This window comes from Alosa sapidissima, chromosome 13 (genome assembly GCF_018492685.1).
Source record: "Alosa sapidissima isolate fAloSap1 chromosome 13, fAloSap1.pri, whole genome shotgun sequence".
Classification (NCBI taxonomy): Eukaryota; Metazoa; Chordata; class Actinopteri; order Clupeiformes; family Clupeidae; genus Alosa; species Alosa sapidissima.
The window spans coordinates 1,389,083-1,407,691 of record NC_055969.1 but is presented as its reverse complement, the minus strand read 5'-3'; the positions used below and the strand labels follow the sequence as shown (position 1 = coordinate 1,407,691).

The 18,609-nt window shown below is 38.5% G+C and overlaps 2 protein-coding genes across 2 annotated transcripts in view; both read left to right on the top strand.

Annotated features, from left to right (window-relative positions):
• arsb (arylsulfatase B) overlaps window positions 1-18,609 on the top strand; it is a 121,905-nt gene that overhangs the window by 86,011 nt on the left and 17,285 nt on the right. The window lies entirely within an intron of this gene.
• On the top strand, window positions 493-6,287 carry LOC121679642. The gene is made up of 2 exons (XM_042058551.1): window positions 493-3,562; window positions 6,277-6,287. The coding sequence occupies exon 1, from the start codon at window positions 1,171-1,173 to the stop codon at window positions 2,326-2,328; it is 1,158 nt and encodes a 385-aa protein (XP_041914485.1). The 5' UTR covers window positions 493-1,170; the 3' UTR covers window positions 2,329-3,562; window positions 6,277-6,287.

The window sequence follows — 18,609 nt, the reverse complement described above, 5'->3', positions numbered from 1 at the left end:
TTTTGTTTATTCTCCAGAAGTGAACTGATATTTTGTCCAAGCTACTGGCAGATGCTTTAAGCGCCAACAGAATCCCAGTTCCTGAACCTTCAATATTCAGTGGGGATCCATTGAAGTACAGCGTCTGGAAACTCTCATTTGAAACACTCATTGACCAGAAGAATATCCAAGACAAAGAGAAGATATACTATCTCCGTAGATATGTAAGTGGACAAGCTAAGACTGCACTTGATGGCCATTTCCTACTTGTAACCGAATCTGCCTATGTTGCTGCATGGAAGATTTTGGAAGAGAGCTATGGAAACCCATTTACAATCGCAAAGGCATACAGAGACAAACTCCAAGCATGGCCCAAGATGGGATCTAAAGACAGCTTTGAGCTCAGAGAGTTTGTTGATTTTCTCCGCAGTTGTGAGGCCGCCATGGTCCACATCCAGGCATTGCAGATCTTAAACGACTGTAATGAAAACAGAAAGATTCTTTCAAAGTTACCAGATTGGCTAACTGCGAGATGGAACAGGAAAGTCATTGAAGTAGAAGAACAGAGCAGCCAGTTCCCCTCTTTTAGCCAGTTTGTGAAATTTCTGACAAGAGAAGCGAAAATTGCCTGTAATCCGGTTACATCATTGCAATCACTAAAGCAAAGTGAAACTGACAAGCCAAAATACCAAAGACATCAAAATGTTAAAGCAAAGACACTGACTACAACTTCTAATGAAGAGACTATCAAGACATGCATTTTCTGTAAGAAGACTGGGCGTGCTTTACACAAATGCAGGAAGTTTGTGGAGAATTCAGTCACTGATAGAGTGAAATTTGTTCAAGCTGAAAGGCTATGCTCTGGTTGCCTCAAATCTGGTCACCTCTCAAAGAGCTGCAACAATAGGAGTGTTTGTGATGCATGCCACAAGCAACATCCTACTTGTCTGCATGAGGAGAGACACAAAGAAGAACAACGACTACCACGTACCAAACAAAATCCAAGTCAAGAGAAATCAAGTACAACTCAAGAAAAGAACAAAGAAAGGCCTCAAGCAACACAACATAAAGAAAAAGTCACAGTTGCTACTTCAAATCGAGTAATCCTGGATGAAGCAAATACACAGACCTCTGCAATAATTCCTGTCTGGCTTTCATCTGCAACTCAACCAGTGCAAGAAGTCCTTGTACATGCTCTCTTGGTTTTCTCAAAGCGACACAACTTTTGTTCTAAGTGAAGTAGCCGAAGCTTTGGAGGCCAACAAAGAGCAAGTCAAGTTAAAACTCTCTACTATGACGTCAAGAACTACCGTAGTAAGTTCTCAAAGAGTGAACAACTTACAAGTCCGTGGCTTTTACTCTGGTAAGAAGATCTCTTTACCACCAACCTACACGCGTGAATTTATTCCCTCTAACAGAACTCACATACCAACTGATGAAACTGCAAAGGCTTGGTCCCATCTAGAGCACCTCCAAGAAGATGTAGCACCTTTGCAAGACTGTGAAGTAGGTCTGCTCATTGGTTACAACGGCTCACAAGCCCTTCTGCCACGAGAAGTTGTGTCCGGCAAAGAAAATCAGCCTTACGCACAGCGCACGGATCTTGGATGGAGTATTGTCGGCCATGGGAATCCCTGTGTAGATTATGGAGATGCCTTCGGAATCAGCCATCGCATAGTAGTGAGACAGGTGACACCAGGTGTTGAGCCCTCTGTCTATCTCAAAACAGAAGTGCACTATGTGAACAGATCCAAAGTTAAAGAAATTACCCCTTTAGACATCATAAAGGTCCTCGAATCAGACTTCTCAGAAAGAGCTGGAGAAGAGGATCCTGTGTCTCAGGATGACCTCAAGTTCCTGTCAAAGATGAGAGAAGGCATAACACAAAAGGAAAATGGTCATTATGAAATGCCATTACCGTTCAAAGAGGAAAGACCAAAACTACCAAACAATAAGATATGTGCAATACATCGCCTAAATTGTCTTGAAAGGAGGCTTAAAAAGAATGAAACATACTACAAAGACTATGTCAACTTTATGGATGACCTCATTTCACGTGGTGATGCAGAGAAGGTCCCTGAGGAAGAAATTGAAATTGATATTCCACACCATGGAGTTTATCATCCACAAAAACCCGGGAAAATACGTGTAGTGTTTGACTGTTCTGCCAAGTTCCAAGAAACATCTCTCAATGACCATCTGCTCACTGGAACTGACCTGACAAATACACTGGTGGGTGTCCTGTGCAGATTCAGAAAAGGCTCCATAGCAGTGATGTGTGACATCGAAAGGATGTTTCATCAGTTTCATGTGAAAAGAGAAGACCAAGATTACTTACGATTCCCATAGAAGTAGGCTACACTCAAAAACCAGCCCTGAAAGTATATACAAAACAAATGATCATAATACCAGTATTTAAATACACAGACTATGTATAAAAATACACAATATTTATAAAAACACAGAGTAAATAGACATGGAAAATCAAGTACATAGTAACATTTCAAATTTAAACTGTAAGGAGTCATTGAAGACAAGTGCAAAATGTTCATAAGATATCAGACTACGCACATAGACCTACAAAAAGCACGACAAATTTAGTTCCTCATTTAAACCATGAGGTTCAAGTATTAAGGGTAAATATCCAGAATGCCTCCCTACATAAGAGTTTTTTGATCATGTCTCCGCCTCTAGAGGGTGTACTGATTTTTTCTATCCCCCAAAATTTTAATGAAGCTGGAGATCCATGATTTGCCTGCATATAATGTCTTGCCATGGCATAAGTGGTGTTTTTAGTGCGAATTGCTGTTTTGTGCTCTGATATTCTAATTTTTAGTTGATGTTTTGTCTGTCCAATGTATACCAGACCACATGGACATTTTAATAAGTAAATTACATGTGTACTATTACAATTGATAAAAGAACTAATAGGATAAGATTTACCCGTCCTGGGATGCGAAAAATCTTTAGTGTTGGTAGAGTTAGAACACTGGGCACAATTACCGCATTTGTAGAATCCCAGCAGTGGATTAGAAAGCCAGGTCGTGGGAGGCGAAAATTTCATGTCAGAATGGACCAAGCGGTCTCGAATATTGCGGGCACGTTTGAAGGCGAATCTAGGTGGCTCCGCACAGATGTCTTTTAAGGCAGGGTCACTCTGGAGGATATGCCAATGATTTTTTACTATGTGTTTTATTCTCCCCGTCATTGGCGAATAGCGGGTAGAGAAGCAGATTTTAGGATTTTATTTATTCTTAATTCTCTTATTTAGCAGGGAGGATCGGTCTTCTATGGTAGCCGTAAGGTTGGGGTACCGCCCTCTATACACCTGTCAGGTGATCCTGATCACCTTAATAAGGTACCACCACCTATGCCTTCCATACTTGACTCTGATGAAGACGTGACACACGTCGAAACGTTAGTCCTTATGTTGAGACCTTAAATAATAAATAAAATAAAAAAATACTTAAATTCCACATCTTTGTCGCTCCGGTGAACTCTCTCTCTTCTACTGGATTCGGTCCTCTCCCGTTGATGCGCTAGATGTGACCCGCAGTAGCGCGGAGGTACATTTGTTTTCTACGTGATATTACTTACGATTCCTTTGGTGGGAGAATGGCAGTTTGGAAACCACACCATCAACCTACAGGATGAAAGTCCTGTTTGCTCCTGTTTGGAGCGTCTTCGTCTCCTGGCTGTGCCAACTTTGGCCTGAAACATTTGGCAGCACAAGGGCAAGATCAATACAGTGAAGATACGATACGCTTCATACAAAGAAATTTTTATGTAGACGATGGTCTGGCAAGTGTCCAAACTGAGGAGGAAGCCATCCAGCTTGTCAAAGAATCAAGAGAACTTTGTTGCACTGGCAAGTTAAAACTCCATAAGTTAATTTCCAATAACAACAATGTGATGGTATCCATCCCAGAGGAGGGACGTGCCACAATCAAAGATCAAGATATGGCCTTAAGCCTACCACATATGGAGAGAGCGCTTGGAGTAGAGTGGTGCATCACATGTGACTCATTCAAGTTCAGAGTTCAAGTAAAGTCCAATCCACTAACAAGAAGAGGTGTGCTCTCTACTGTAGCCTCGATGTACGATCCATTAGGATTCATGGCACCTTTCGTCCTTCTAGGGAAACAAATACTCCAACAAATGTGCAGAGAGAAGATCGGCTGGGATGAGGAACTTTCCGAAAATTGAAGACCTCAGTGGGAGTCCTGGATCAGAGACCTACCCAATCTAGCTGAAATGGAAGTTAAAAGATGCTACTTACCTTCAAGTTTCGGCAACGTCAAAGGGTATGAGCTTCATCATTTCTCCGATGCTAGTGTGTCTGGATATGGTGAATGCACTTACCTGCGAACTGTTAGTGAATCTAATGATGTTCATTGCTGTCTAGTAATGGGAAAGGCAAGAGTCTCGCCGACAAAAGTTACAACAATACCAAGACTGGAACTCTCTGCGGCAGTAGTTGCAGTCAGAACCAGTGACATGCTCCATAACAAACTGGAAATCCAAGATCTCCAAGAATATTTTTGGACGGATTCCACAGTTGTTCTCGGCTACATAAATAATGACGCCAAAAGATTTCAAGTGTTCGTAGCTAACCGGATACAAAGGATCAAGTCAAGCACAAAGCCTGAACAATGGGCCTATGTTGCATCTGAGGACAACCCGGCAGACCATGCCTCTCGAGGGTTAACTGCGAAGCAACTCAAGACTTCCAATTGGTTCTCCGGACCAAAGTTTCTGTGGCAAAAGGAACTACCTGACAGAAAGTGCAAGGTGGGAGAAGTTAAGGAAGATGATCCGGAACTCCGCAAGGCTGTTGTGTTAAACACTAAGGCAAAGGAGGAAAGATCATTAGTGGACCGCCTTAAGAAGTTTTCAGATAGTACAAGCAGTCGCCAGGTTGAAACGACGAGTCAAGGAACACAAAGGTGTGAAGCAAAGAACCAACGAAAGCACAAGCTTAGAAGAAAGGAAAGAAGCAGAGATTGCGATCATCAAGTTAGTTCAAGAAGAAGCGTTCCCAGATGAGATAAAGAGCTTGAAAGTAAGGAATGTTGTCGCCAAGACCAAACATAGTACGCTGCATAAGTTAAGTCCAATTTTGGATGAAGAAGGTACCTTAAGAGTGGGAGGACGCCTAAGTCAAGCCTCGTTACACCCACATGTCAAGCATCCAGCGATACTTCACAAGAATAGTCACATATCAGCCTTACTTATCAAGCGCTTTCATGAAAAGGTTCATCATCAGGGACGTGGAATGACCGTGAACAAACTGCGAGCTTATGGATGGTGGATCCTAGGATGCAGCAGCCAGTATCGTCACACATTTTCAAATGTGTCAAGTGTCGGAAGTACAGAAGACGTACTGAAGAACAAAAAATGAGTAACTTACCTCAAGATAGAATGGAAACGACTCCACCATTCACTTACGCCGGCATAGACTGTTTTGGTCCTATCGATGTTAAAGAAGGAAGAAAAGATGTTAAAAGATATGGTCTCTTACTTACCTGTCTATGTTCGAGAGCCATACACATAGAAATGCTTGATGACATGACAACTGACGCATTTATCAATTCCTTGAGGGCGTTCATTGCCATGAGAGGAAATGTTCGTCCGCTACGAAGTGACCAAGGAACCAATTTTATTGGTGCAAGGAGAGAATTTGCAGAACTCATGAAAGGAATGGATGAATAGAGAGTGAAGGCTCTAGGATGTGAATTTCTAATGAATCCTCCAGCGGCAAGCCATATGGGTGGCGTCTGGGAGAGACAAATTAGAACTATAAGGAGTGTTCTTACTGCAATTCTCGACCAGTCAGCGCAAAGACTTGACAGCTCCTCTTTAAGAACATTCTTATATGAGGTAATGGCAATTGTTAATAGCAGACCACTTACCGCTGAACATTTGAATGACCCATCCGCACCTGAACCTTTGACTCCAAACCACATTCTTACGATGAAGTCCACCATAATACTTCCTCCACCTGGACAGTTTGTGAGAGAAGATCTGTATCTTCAAAAAAGGTGGCGTCGAGTTCAATATTTGGCCAATGAATTTTGGATTAGATGGAAAAGGGAATATTTATTGAGTTTACAACCAAGACAGAAGTGGCAGAAGAATAGAAGAAACCTGAAAGTGAATGACATTGTACTTTTACAAGAAGATCACCACCACGCAATGAATGGAAGCTGGCCAGAATAACAGAAGTTTATCCAGGGTCAGATGATGGGGTGAGAAAGGTCAGATTGTTGGTTAGTGACACCTCATTTGATGATAAAGGTAAATCCACAACAAAGACAGTGTTTCTTGAAAGACCTGTACACAAGCTTGTTACTTTGCTTGAAGCAGAAGATGTTTAATGTTTAGCCTGACATTCCATACTGAATGGTTGATAACAGAAAATGTTTTACTGAATGTTTGAGTGTTCAATTGCAACAACTGTTGTGTTTAGAGAAATCCCACATTAAGACTGGTGTGATTTGGTGGGAGTGTAACAGTTGCCATTATGTTGGGTTTATAAGATAATTTGTTTAGGTTTTATTTTGTAATGTTTACGTTGATTTATCTGGTAAGACAGAAGAGTATGCGTTGCTGTTGAGTTTAAGGTCACGCAGTTGAAAGTATTACAGTACATGCTTTAAGTGAACTGAAGTTAAGAAGAACAGTTTAATGTTGAAGATAGGAAGGCTTCAAGATGATTTCCTTTCGTAGCATGCAGCCAACGAGGTAATTTGTCTGTATTTTATTTTCTATATGTGTTATTTTACTGCTGTGTGTGCTAATAAGCTAACATGGGTTTATGTGTTTAATACTGTGTATTATTAGTTTTCACGGTTTGACTATGGAGAAGACTTCATTAAAACCAGTAAAAGGAAACCACTTGTGTCTGCCCGTGCTTGAGAGGGAGTTACACGTTTTGTTATTTCTCCCGGAAAACTCCCGTAATTTGCATGGCCTTCAAACTTAATTTTAAAATCATTGATCCATTCATTTTTTCTATTAGTCTGACATCTCCCAGGTTGCCAGATTGTGTATGAAATACACCCTACACATACACAATCACTTACTTTCAATTTCAACCATTTTGTCATAGGGTTAAAACCTGGCAACCCAAAACCCAAATAAGGCAGCGGGTGCTGACTGCGCAGTGCGCAGCCTGAATCTCGTAAGCAAGCAGGCTAGTTGAATGGCCTACTCCAGAACTAGCTGTTGTGAAATTGTTGGGAATTTAATTTATTGACACATCACATAAACTGTTATTGAGTGTTGTTGATACACTGAACCAAATCAGATAGCAAGCAGCTTTGGAGTTTTTGAAGTAGGCTGCAGGCAGGCAGCTGGTGGATACATAACTGGCATGCATAAGGTAATGGTAAGGTAAAAGCAACGACCGAAATGCAGTGTTGAAACACGTGTATGAAACATGTTAAATATGCAAACACTGATCCGGTACAAACTCTGACCCCCCCCCCCCCCCCCCCCCCCCCTCCGAAAAAAAATCTCCCGTTTTTGGAAAGCTAAATGTTGACAGGTATGATTATACTTGACGTGTAAAAACAGCCTGTGTTGGAAAGTGTCTGCTACTTAAATACAATGCACTGTACTGTTCTTCCTAGGCAACTTCTTCTACTTCTTCTTATTACAGTGCATGAAAATGCACTGTACTGTTCTTCCTAGGCTTCTTATTACAGTGCATGAAAATGCACTGTACTGTTCTTCCTAGGCTTCTTCTTATTATTACAGTGCATGAAAATGCACTGTACTGTTCTTCCTAGGCTTCTTATTCTTATGCTTCTTCTTATTACAGTGCATGAAAATGCACTGTACTGTTCTTCCTAGGCTTCTTATTACAGTGCATGAAAATGCACTGTACTGTTATTCCAAGGCTTTTTCTTCTTATTATTCTTCTTCTTCTAACGCATTTAATGCAACTTCAACCGTTTAACGTAGAAACTTCATTCAAACTGCGTATTGTCATTGTAACTGTTACTTGTCATCAACTATGACTCCTACCCACTGTAGCTAGTTAGCATAGCTAGCATGTTAGCATTGCTAATATTGTTAACATTGTTAGCATTTTTAGCAAAACTGTTAAAAATGATTAGCTAAGTAAGTAACATGGTTAACATAGTTAGCATGCTAGCATGTTAGGATGCTAGTTAGCATAGTTAGCAAAACTGTTAAAAATGATTAGCTAAGTTAGTTAAGTAACATAGTTAGCATGCTAGCATAGTTAGCATGCTAATTAGCATTTTTAACAAAAAAACTTGGTTAACATTATTATCTTTGATAACATAGTAGCATAACTGCTAGCAAACATTAGGGCCATGCCAACTGTCAGTTATCGTCAATTATCTACCTAAATAATTTAACTATTTAAATTATCCACCTATTTAACCGTTCAATCATTCCAACTATATTAAACCTCATCTACCTAGTTCAGTCATTCCAACTATATTAAACCTCATCTACCTAGTTCAGTCATTTGAACTATATTAAACCTCATCATGTTGGTTGCCAATTAGCACATCATCTGTTTTAACAATATATTTCAAACCATATGTTTTGCATTTTCATGCACTGGTAATTCCCTGGAATTGCGTTTTCTAGTTTTTCTTCTTCTAACGCACTTAATGCAGCTTCAACCGTTTAACGTAGAAACTTCATTCAAACTATGTTACATAGGTCTTACTTAGGACATGTGTGCTATGTATTTTTCAGCTTTGTAACTTGTATACTTTTTAAACTATTAATTAAAAACTAATCAAAATTTCCCCATTGACTTAACATTATGATTATGACATCACAATACGGCCGTTAAGCAATTAGAATCCTATGGCAGGTGTTTGGGCCACCTGGATCAACTGCCAGTCTCAGGCTTTAAGCATACAAACTGGCCCTATTAAGACTACACATCCTGTTCAACTGCTTCCTCTGCCAAAAACTGTTTCAAAATAAAAGTCCTCACTACAATATTTCACTGTTAAACAATTCAACCCTTTAAACTACTGAACTTTTTAACTGTTTAGCCATTGTAACTGTTACTTGTCATCAACTATGACTCCTACCCACTGTAGCTAGTTAGCTAAGTTAGCTAAGTCACATGGTTAGCATGCTAGCATGTTAGCATGCTAGTTAGCATTTTTAGCAAAACTGCTTAAAATGATTAGCTAAGTTAGCTAAGTCACATGGTTAGCATAGTTAGCATGCTAACATGTTAGCATGCTAATTAACATTTTTAACAAAACTGCTTAAAATGATTAGCTAAGTTAGCATAGTTAGCATGTTAGCATGCTAGTTAGCATAGTTAGCATAACTACTAAAAATTATTAGCTAGTTCAGTCATTCCAACTATATTAAACCTCATCTACCTAGTTCAGTCATTTGAACTATATTAAACCTCATCATGTTGGTTGCCAATTAGCACATCATCTGTTTTAACAATATATTTCACACCATATGTTTTGCATTTTCATGCACTGGTAATTCCCTGGAATTACGTTTTCTAGTTACAGTGCATGAAAATGCACTGTACTGTTCTTCCTAGGCTTCTTATTACAGTGCATGAAAATGCACTGTACTGTTCTTCCTAGGCTTCTTCTTATTACAGTGCATGAAAATGCACTGTACTGTTCTTCCTAGGCTTCTTATTACAGTGCATGAAAATGCACTGTACTGTTATTCCAAGGCTTTTTACAGTGCATGAAAATGCACTGTACTGTTCTTCCTAGGCTTCTTATTACAGTGCATGAAAATGCACTGTACTGTTCTTCCTAGGCTTCTTCTTATTCTTCTTCTTCTTCTAACGCATTTAATGCAGCTTCAACCGTTTAACGTAGAAACTTCATTCAAACTATGTTACGTAGGTCTTACTTAGGACATGGGTGCTATGTATTTTTCAACTTTGTAACTTTTATACTTTTTAAACTATTAATTAAAAACTAATCAAAATTTCCCCATTGACTTAACATTATGATTATGACATCACAATACGGCCGTTAAGCAATTAGAATCCTATGGCAGGTGTTCGGGCCACCTGGACCAACTGCCAGTCTCAGGCTTTAAGCATACAAACTGGCCCTATTAAGACTACACATCCTGTTCAACTGCTTCCTCTGCCAAAAACTGTTTCAAAATAAAAGTCCTCACTACAATATTTCACTGTTAAACAATTCAACCCTTTAAACTACTGAACTTTTTAACTGTTTAGCCATTGTAACTGTTACTTGTCATCAACTATGACTCCTACCCACTGTAGCTAGTTAGCTAAGTTAGCTAAGTCACATGGTTAGCATGCTAGCATGTTAGCATGCTAGTTAGCATTTTTAGCAAAACTGCTTAAAATGATTAGCTAAGTTAGCTAAGTCACATGGTTAGCATAGTTAGCATGCTAACATGTTAGCATGCTAATTAACATTTTTAACAAAACTGCTTAAAATGATTAGCTAAGTTAGCATAGTTAGCATGTTAGCATGCTAGTTAGCATAGTTAGCATAACTACTAAAAATTATTAGCTAGTTCAGTCATTCCAACTATATTAAACCTCATCTACCTAGTTCAGTCATTTGAACTATATTAAACCTCATCATGTTGGTTGCCAATTAGCACATCATCTGTTTTAACAATATATTTCACACCATATGTTTTGCATTTTCATGCACTGGTAATTCCCTGGAATTACGTTTTCTAGTTACAGTGCATGAAAATGCACTGTACTGTTCTTCCTAGGCTTCTTATTACAGTGCATGAAAATGCACTGTACTGTTCTTCCTAGGCTTCTTCTTATTACAGTGCATGAAAATGCACTGTACTGTTCTTCCTAGGCTTCTTATTACAGTGCATGAAAATGCACTGTACTGTTATTCCAAGGCTTTTTACAGTGCATGAAAATGCACTGTACTGTTCTTCCTAGGCTTCTTATTACAGTGCATGAAAATGCACTGTACTGTTCTTCCTAGGCTTCTTCTTATTCTTCTTCTTCTTCTAACGCATTTAATGCAGCTTCAACCGTTTAACGTAGAAACTTCATTCAAACTATGTTACGTAGGTCTTACTTAGGACATGGGTGCTATGTATTTTTCAACTTTGTAACTTTTATACTTTTTAAACTATTAATTAAAAACTAATCAAAATTTCCCCATTGACTTAACATTATGATTATGACATCACAATACGGCCGTTAAGCAATTAGAATCCTATGGCAGGTGTTCGGGCCACCTGGACCAACTGCCAGTCTCAGGCTTTAAGCATACAAACTGGCCCTATTAAGACTACACATCCTGTTCAACTGCTTCCTCTGCCAAAAACTGTTTCAAAATAAAAGTCCTCACTACAATATTTCACTGTTAAACAATTTAACCCTTTAAACTACTGAACTTTTTAACTGTTTAGCCATTGTAACTGTTACTTGTCATCAACTATGACTCCTACCCACTGTAGCTAGTTAGCTAAGTCACATGGTTAGCATAGTTAGCATGCTAACATGTTAGCATGTTAGTTAGCATTTTTAGCAAAACTGCTTAAAATGATTAGCTAAGTTAGCTAAGTCACATGGTTAGCATGCTAGCATGTTAGCATGCTAGTTAGCATTTTTAGCAAAACTGCTTAAAATGATTAGCTAAGTTAGCTAAGTCACATGGTTAGCATAGTTAGCATGTTAGCATGCTAGTTAGCATTTTTAGCAAAACTGCTTAAAATGATTAGCTAAGTTAGCTAAGTCACATGGTTAGCGTAGTTAGCATGTTAGTTAGCATTTTTAGCAAAACTGCTTAAAATGATTAGCTAAGTTAGCTAAGTCACATGGTTAGCATAGTTAGCATGTTAGCATGCTAGTTAGCATTTTTAGCAAAACTGCTAAAAATGATTAGCTAAGTTAGCTAAGTCACATGGTTAGCATGCTAGCATGTTAGCATGCTAGTTAGCATTTTTAGCAAAACTGCTTAAAATTATTAGCTAAGTCACATGGTTAGCATGCTAGCATGTTAGCATGCTAGTTAGCATTTTTAGCAAAACTGCTTAAAATGATGAGCTAAGTCAGCTAAGTAACATGGTTAACATTGTTAGCATGTTAGTTAGCATAGTTAGCATAACTGCTAAAAATGATTAACTAAGTTAGCTAAGTCACATGGTTAGCATACTTAGCATTTTAACATTGTTAGCATGCTAGTTAGCATAGTAACTTGGTTAGCATTATTATCTTTGTTAATATAGTTAGCATAACTGCTAGCAAACATTAGAGCCATTCCAAGTGTCAGTTATCGTCAACTATCTACCTAAATAATTTAACCATTTAAACTATCCACTTATTTAACTGTTCAGTCATTCCAACTATATTAAACCTCATCTACCTAGCAACCAATATAGTTTGTTTTTACTCTGTATGATATTTTACATCATATTTTTGCATTTTCATGCACTGTATTTCCTTCAGGAAATGCTTTTCTAGTTCTTATTCTTCTTCTAACGCATTTAATGCAGCTTCAACCGTTTAACGTAGAAACTTCATTCAAACTATGTTACGTAGGTCTTACTTGGGACATGGGTGCTATGTATTTTTCAGCTTTGTAACTTTTATACTTTTTAAACTATTAATTAAAAACTGTTCAAAATTTCCCCATAGACTTAACATGGGCTGATGACATCACAATAGAGCCGTTAAGCAATTAGAATCCTATGGCAGGTGTTCAGGCCACCTGGACCAACTGCCAGTCTCAGGCTTTAAGCATACAAACTGGCCCTATTAAGACTACACATCCTGTTCAACTGCTTCCTCTGCCAAAAACTGTTTCAAAATAAAAGTCCTCACTATAATATTTTACTGTTAAACAATTTAACCCTTTAAACTACTGAACTTTTTAACTGTTCAGCCATTGTAACTGTTACTTGTCATCAACTATGACTCCTACCCACTGTAGCTAGTTAGCTAAGTTAGCTAAGTAACATGGTTAGCATCGTTAGCATGCTAGTTAGCATTTTTAGCAAAACTGCTTAAAATGATTAGCTAAGTTAGCTAAGTCATATGGTTAGCATAGTTAGCATGCTAGCATGTTAACATGCTAGTTAGCATTTTTAGCAAAACTGCTTAAAATGATTAGCTAAGTCAGCTAAGTAACATGGTTAGCATGTTAGCATGCTAGTTAGCATAGTTAGCATACCTGCTAAAATGATTAACTAAGTTAGCTAAGTAACATGATTAGCATAGTTAGCATGTTAGCATGCTAGTTAGCATAACTGCTAAAAATGATTAGCTAAGTTAGCTAAGTCACATGGTTAGCATACTTAACATTTTAACATTGTTAGCATGCTAGTTAGCATAGTAACTTGGTTAACATTATTATCTTTGTTAACATAGTTAGCATAACTGCTAGCAAACATTAGAGCCATTCCAAGTGTCAGTTATCGTCAACTATCTACCTAAATAATTTAACCATTTAAACTATCCACTTATTTAACTGTTCAGTCATTCCAACTATATTAAACCTCATCTACCTAGCAACCAATAGTTTGTTTTTCCTCTGTATGATATTTTACATCATATTTTTGCATTTTCATGCACTGTATTTCCTTCAGGAAATGCTTTTCTAGTTATTATTCTTCTTCTAACGCACTTAATGCAGCTTCAACCGTTTAACGTAGAAACTTCATTCAAACTATGTTACGTAGGTCTTACTTATGACATATGTGGGCTTTGTATTTTTCAGCTTTGTAACTTTTATACTTTTTAAACTATTAATTAAAAACTAATCAAAATTTCCCCATTGACTTAACATTATGATTATGACATCACAATACGGCCGTTAAGCAATTAGAATCCTATGGCAGGTGTTCGGGCCACCTGGATCAACTGCCAGTCTCAGGCTTTAAGCATACAAACTGGCCCTATTAAGACTACACATCCTGTTCAACTGCTTCCTCTGCCAAAAACTGTTTCAAAATAAAAGTCCTCACTACAATATTTCACTGTTAAACAATTTAACCCTTTAAACTACTGAACTTTTTAACTGTTCAGCCATTGTAACTGTTACTTGTCATCAACTATGACTCCTACCCACTGTAGGTAGTTAGCATGGTTAACATAGTTAGCATGTTAGTTAGCATAGTTAGCATAACTACTAAAAATGATAAGCTAGGTTAGCTAAGTCACATCAGAGAGGGTTAAAGCGGAGCAAACGTTCGACAATTTCCGCGTTCGATTATTGCAAGGGGGGGGGGGAATCCCCCTTTATGCAGACCAGAGTAAACCCTCGCTGCACTAATTGTTGAGGGGTTTTTCGAACATTTTATCATATTCTGTAAGTGTTTGGGATTATTTCAAGCCTAAAAGTGTAATTTTTTAGTGTTCGGATTTGTAATAAAATAACTTAATATCAGACCATGCTGCTGCCAGTTACTGTCCAGTTCATAGACTGTATATATAGAACTGGACAGTGTGCCGTCTGTTAAGAGTGATGCGAGCGCTAGTCCAGAGCCCCCTGGTGGCTGGTTGCAGTACAATGCGTGACTCCGCCCATCTCCATGTATTTCAATGGGCAAGTAGCCAACTTTCTGTGTCACTTTTCTCACCTAAAACTATTTTTGCATCTACAACTTTTTATTCGAAAAAATAGTTTTCAAGATGCTTCAATACACACTATTTTTCTTTTAATGTTATTTTAACAAATCTAAAAAGGGCGTGTTTACATCTATGATTGACAGCTGGCTGGCAGCAGACTCGACGCTTTGTCGCTACCTTAGTTTAACGACACCTGATATCGACACCTAATCTAACCTAAATAAGTGTTGCTGTTATTATCATTAGGCTATATCTTATCACAGTCTGATTAAATACATATTGATAGTCATACATTGTGTGATTGTTTGTAAGAGACATCGTTGTTAGTTGTGACAGATTCTTAGTGAAAAAATATATGTGCTGTTCTTTCGTAGATGCTAAGTATATTAGCTTATAGCATGCTAAATCATGCTAGCATTAGCCAGTTGAGAGGTAAAGTAAAAGGGCTCTGCTATATTGATCCGAAGTAACGTTAGCCATAGTCACGATCATTTACAGTCCTACTTGTTTCAAATGGTTTAATGTGACCAGTGATTGCCGCCACCACCGTTGCAACTTCATTTGAATACACTTAAGTCACTGGGAGAAGGCGATGTTAAGTTTCATTAACGTTAACTCTTGCTTAGTTTTGCACGAATGGCAATAAACGTCACCTAGCCTGCTAGGTCGACAACCTCGGTATGAGCATTTATTAATAAGCCAGACAAATAACGTTACTTGTTTTTTAGTGAACACATATTGGACCATAGCTTAACGTGAGGAGGGATTCAAATTTACAAATGGGCAATTTGCTTAGTATGCTCATAACAGCGGTATCTGAAAATGGGGAGTTAAGGTATTGTTGTTACCTGCGATTGCACTGCCGGAGAAGCATTTTGGTATGGTATGATTTGATCAGGTCTTGCCAGTGATGTGTAAATCCTCCCTTAGACGTACCCCATTTCAATACGTCTAAATTGAAAACTGTGACAACTAATCATAGGCTCTCTCAATATGTCTGTAATCGTATGACTCTACCACAGGGTTGCTAGTACTAGTCTTTCACCAGAGAGGGTGCTCCATTATAAATCAAAAATGTAATATTGCAGCCTTCATGTCAGCTGTAAAAATATGAGAACATGGACCTACTACATCAGGATACTCTGTAGACATTTTACACATAATCAGGAAGCTACTTTGCTGTTCAGTGAGTCATGTGTTTAAAGTGGTACTACATTTAAAGAAACATATTTTTATTTTTTGCTTCAAGTGCATAAGAAAATACCACATTATGATGGCTAGGTTACACTTTTGTCCAAAGCCATATACAAATACAAAACAATATAATACTTAAATTTAACAGGGATCAATCAATAGCCTAATTAAATATAAACAATGAAAATGAGGGGGGGGGGGCAATAATAAATAACAATGCCCATTCAATCAATAATATAACAATAACATGGTAACACTACATTAAGGATGTAAGAAGACGCTCATAAATGATATATATAGCCTCGGAAACATAGAGACGTAAATGTAACCCATATTACTTCAGTTGAATGTACAAGTAAACTCACATAGTCTACTGTAACAAAGTAGCAAATGGTAACAAAGGAAACTTAACCAATTCACAGAGGTAAACTTGACAAGTTAGAGATAACTGATACACCAAATAAAACAATACAAACCCAGAGATAGAGAAAAGGGGAGAGAGAAAGAGAGAGAGAGAGAGAGAGAGAAAGACAAAGGGAGACAGAGAGAGAGAGGAAGAGAGAGAGGGAAAAGAGAGAGACCCAGAGAAGAGGTCCAAGGTGGAAAAAGAAGAGAAGATAGGAAAAGAAGCCCCAAGATGGGAAAGAAGACAGAAGAGCAGAACCCCAAGATGGGAGAGAAGACAGAAGACCAGAAGGCAGAAAACCCCTGGATGACCAGAGCCTCCACTTTTATCATTCACTTGGGCCACCCCCGACTCATCAGAGCCTTTGTTGTCTGAGGTGGATGGGTGTGGCCCAGGTGGATATCATAGCTTTATGCTGCAGTTTAATTCTTAATCTACAACTATGCACAGATACATTCAATTGTATCAAAACCATAATCGGACTGTTGCCCACATTACAAGTATTAATTCAAGACCAAACATGAATGTATTATTCACAACACATATTTACAGAGCAATACTGTATGATAATGAGGTTGGCCTATCTCACCAGAAGACATCAAGTAGGCCCAGGACTGAGTTATCTCTCAGTAGAGGGACCAGAACAAGGAGCAAATGGTCACTTTATGCATGAGCGGGTGTTGGGGATCTTTGGCCATGGCCAGCTAAGACAATACAGATCAAACACAGGCATCCACACATGTAAATTGACTGCAAAAGGCATTCTTGAGAAATGCATAAGGTTTGGGCAAAAGACGGGCCTTACAAGGAGAATATCAATAAAAAAAAAACGTCAAATGAATCAACAGCCTAATGAAAATAACACAGTACTATACAAACCATAACACTTAAGAAGCGCTTAATGAACTAAGTGCATGTTGAACAGATATGCCTTTAGACCCCTCTTAAAAGACCAAAAACTATCACAGGAATGAAGAGCACTGGGCAACTCATTCCACCAACATGGAACCACTGAGGGAAAGAGTCTTGAATTTGACCTAGCGTTTAAGACTGGTCGACATAACAGACGCTCAGCAGAAGACTGCAGTGGGCGGTTGGGGATATACATCTTGATCGTTGAATCAAAATAACAAGAAGCAGATCCAGTCAGTGTCCTATAGGCCAAAGTGTGAGATTTAAATTTAATTCTGGCTACTATAGGGAGCCAACGGAGAGTAACTAGGAGAGGGGTTACATGTGTCCTCTTAGGCTGATTGAAGACCAGGCGTGCTGCGGCATTCTGAATGATACTTCAAACAAAATAAATAAAAAATCAAAATTGATTTAGTATCAACCAATAATTATTCTGATATTAATGTTCTTCTAACTTCTACATCTGTGTGTAGGCTACTGTTAAATACCAAGGCAGTTAGATGCAGTGGTATAGTCTATGTGATACACAGGACTACACAGTAAACCCACTTAAAAATTATCACCATCTCAGTATACCCAAAAAAGGCAGTTAAATGCAGTGGTATAGTCTATGTGATACACAGGACTACACAGTAAACCCACTTAAAAAGCATCACCATCTCAGTATACCCATTTAAAATAGGCAAGGATTGCTCATAGTATATCCACTACTACAGCTAACTAGACTACACTACTGGTTAAATGGCGCATTGCAATTTACAATTTGTGTGAGTTCAGGGGCATACAGAAAGTTGAAGTTTGGGTGGCATCAATAAAGAAAATAGAAACAAAGTGATGTGTACAGCCTCAAGTATGAATGATGTCAAGTTAACAGAAGGTTCAGAGCAGCGGCAGACTTATCTTGGTGCCACGCAAGTTATTGAAAGTCATGTGTTTCGTAGTGGTGCTGTGCCATGTCCCATGTATAAGGGGCTTCAGGTTGATCCAGTGACAGTGGGTGGTGTCAGGGAGATGAATGTCTGGGAACTTGGAGAAAGGGGGAGGACATGCCACCTAAGACCACCCCAGCCAAACCACTTCACGTAGGCATTCCCTTGCAGACTAATGGAGACCTCCTTGCCGCCACCTCCAGTACATTCAGCCATCACCCATACCTTATCTACCTTATCTGAAAGTTACAATAAAGTTAGTCAAACAATTTTACAATATTACAAAGCATATAATGAGGCACTCAACAACACTAGTAATACCAATTAATTAAATATATGTGTGCAATAAATGTCACTGCCTACCTAATGTTAACTACACGTTTAAACATTAAATTCTATATTTAAATATGTGAATTATCAACTTGCATCAGCTTGAAAAATAACGTTATCAGTATGACTGATCATGGACGTTAGATGACAAATTGAGGTGTTACTTTCACCGATATCCCTGGGAATTTGTGACTGGTTCTTGGCGTAGTGTTTAATGCAGGCGTTTCATTTATCGATCATTTACTTATGCGGTCTACAACTACCGACCTACCGTCACAGGTGTAGCTCTA

What these genes read in the sequence shown, in the direction of transcription:
- LOC121679642 (XM_042058551.1), top strand. Translation starts at nt 1,171, where the DNA reads ATGCTCTCTTGGTTTTCTCAAAGCGACACAACTTTTGTTCTAAGTGAA.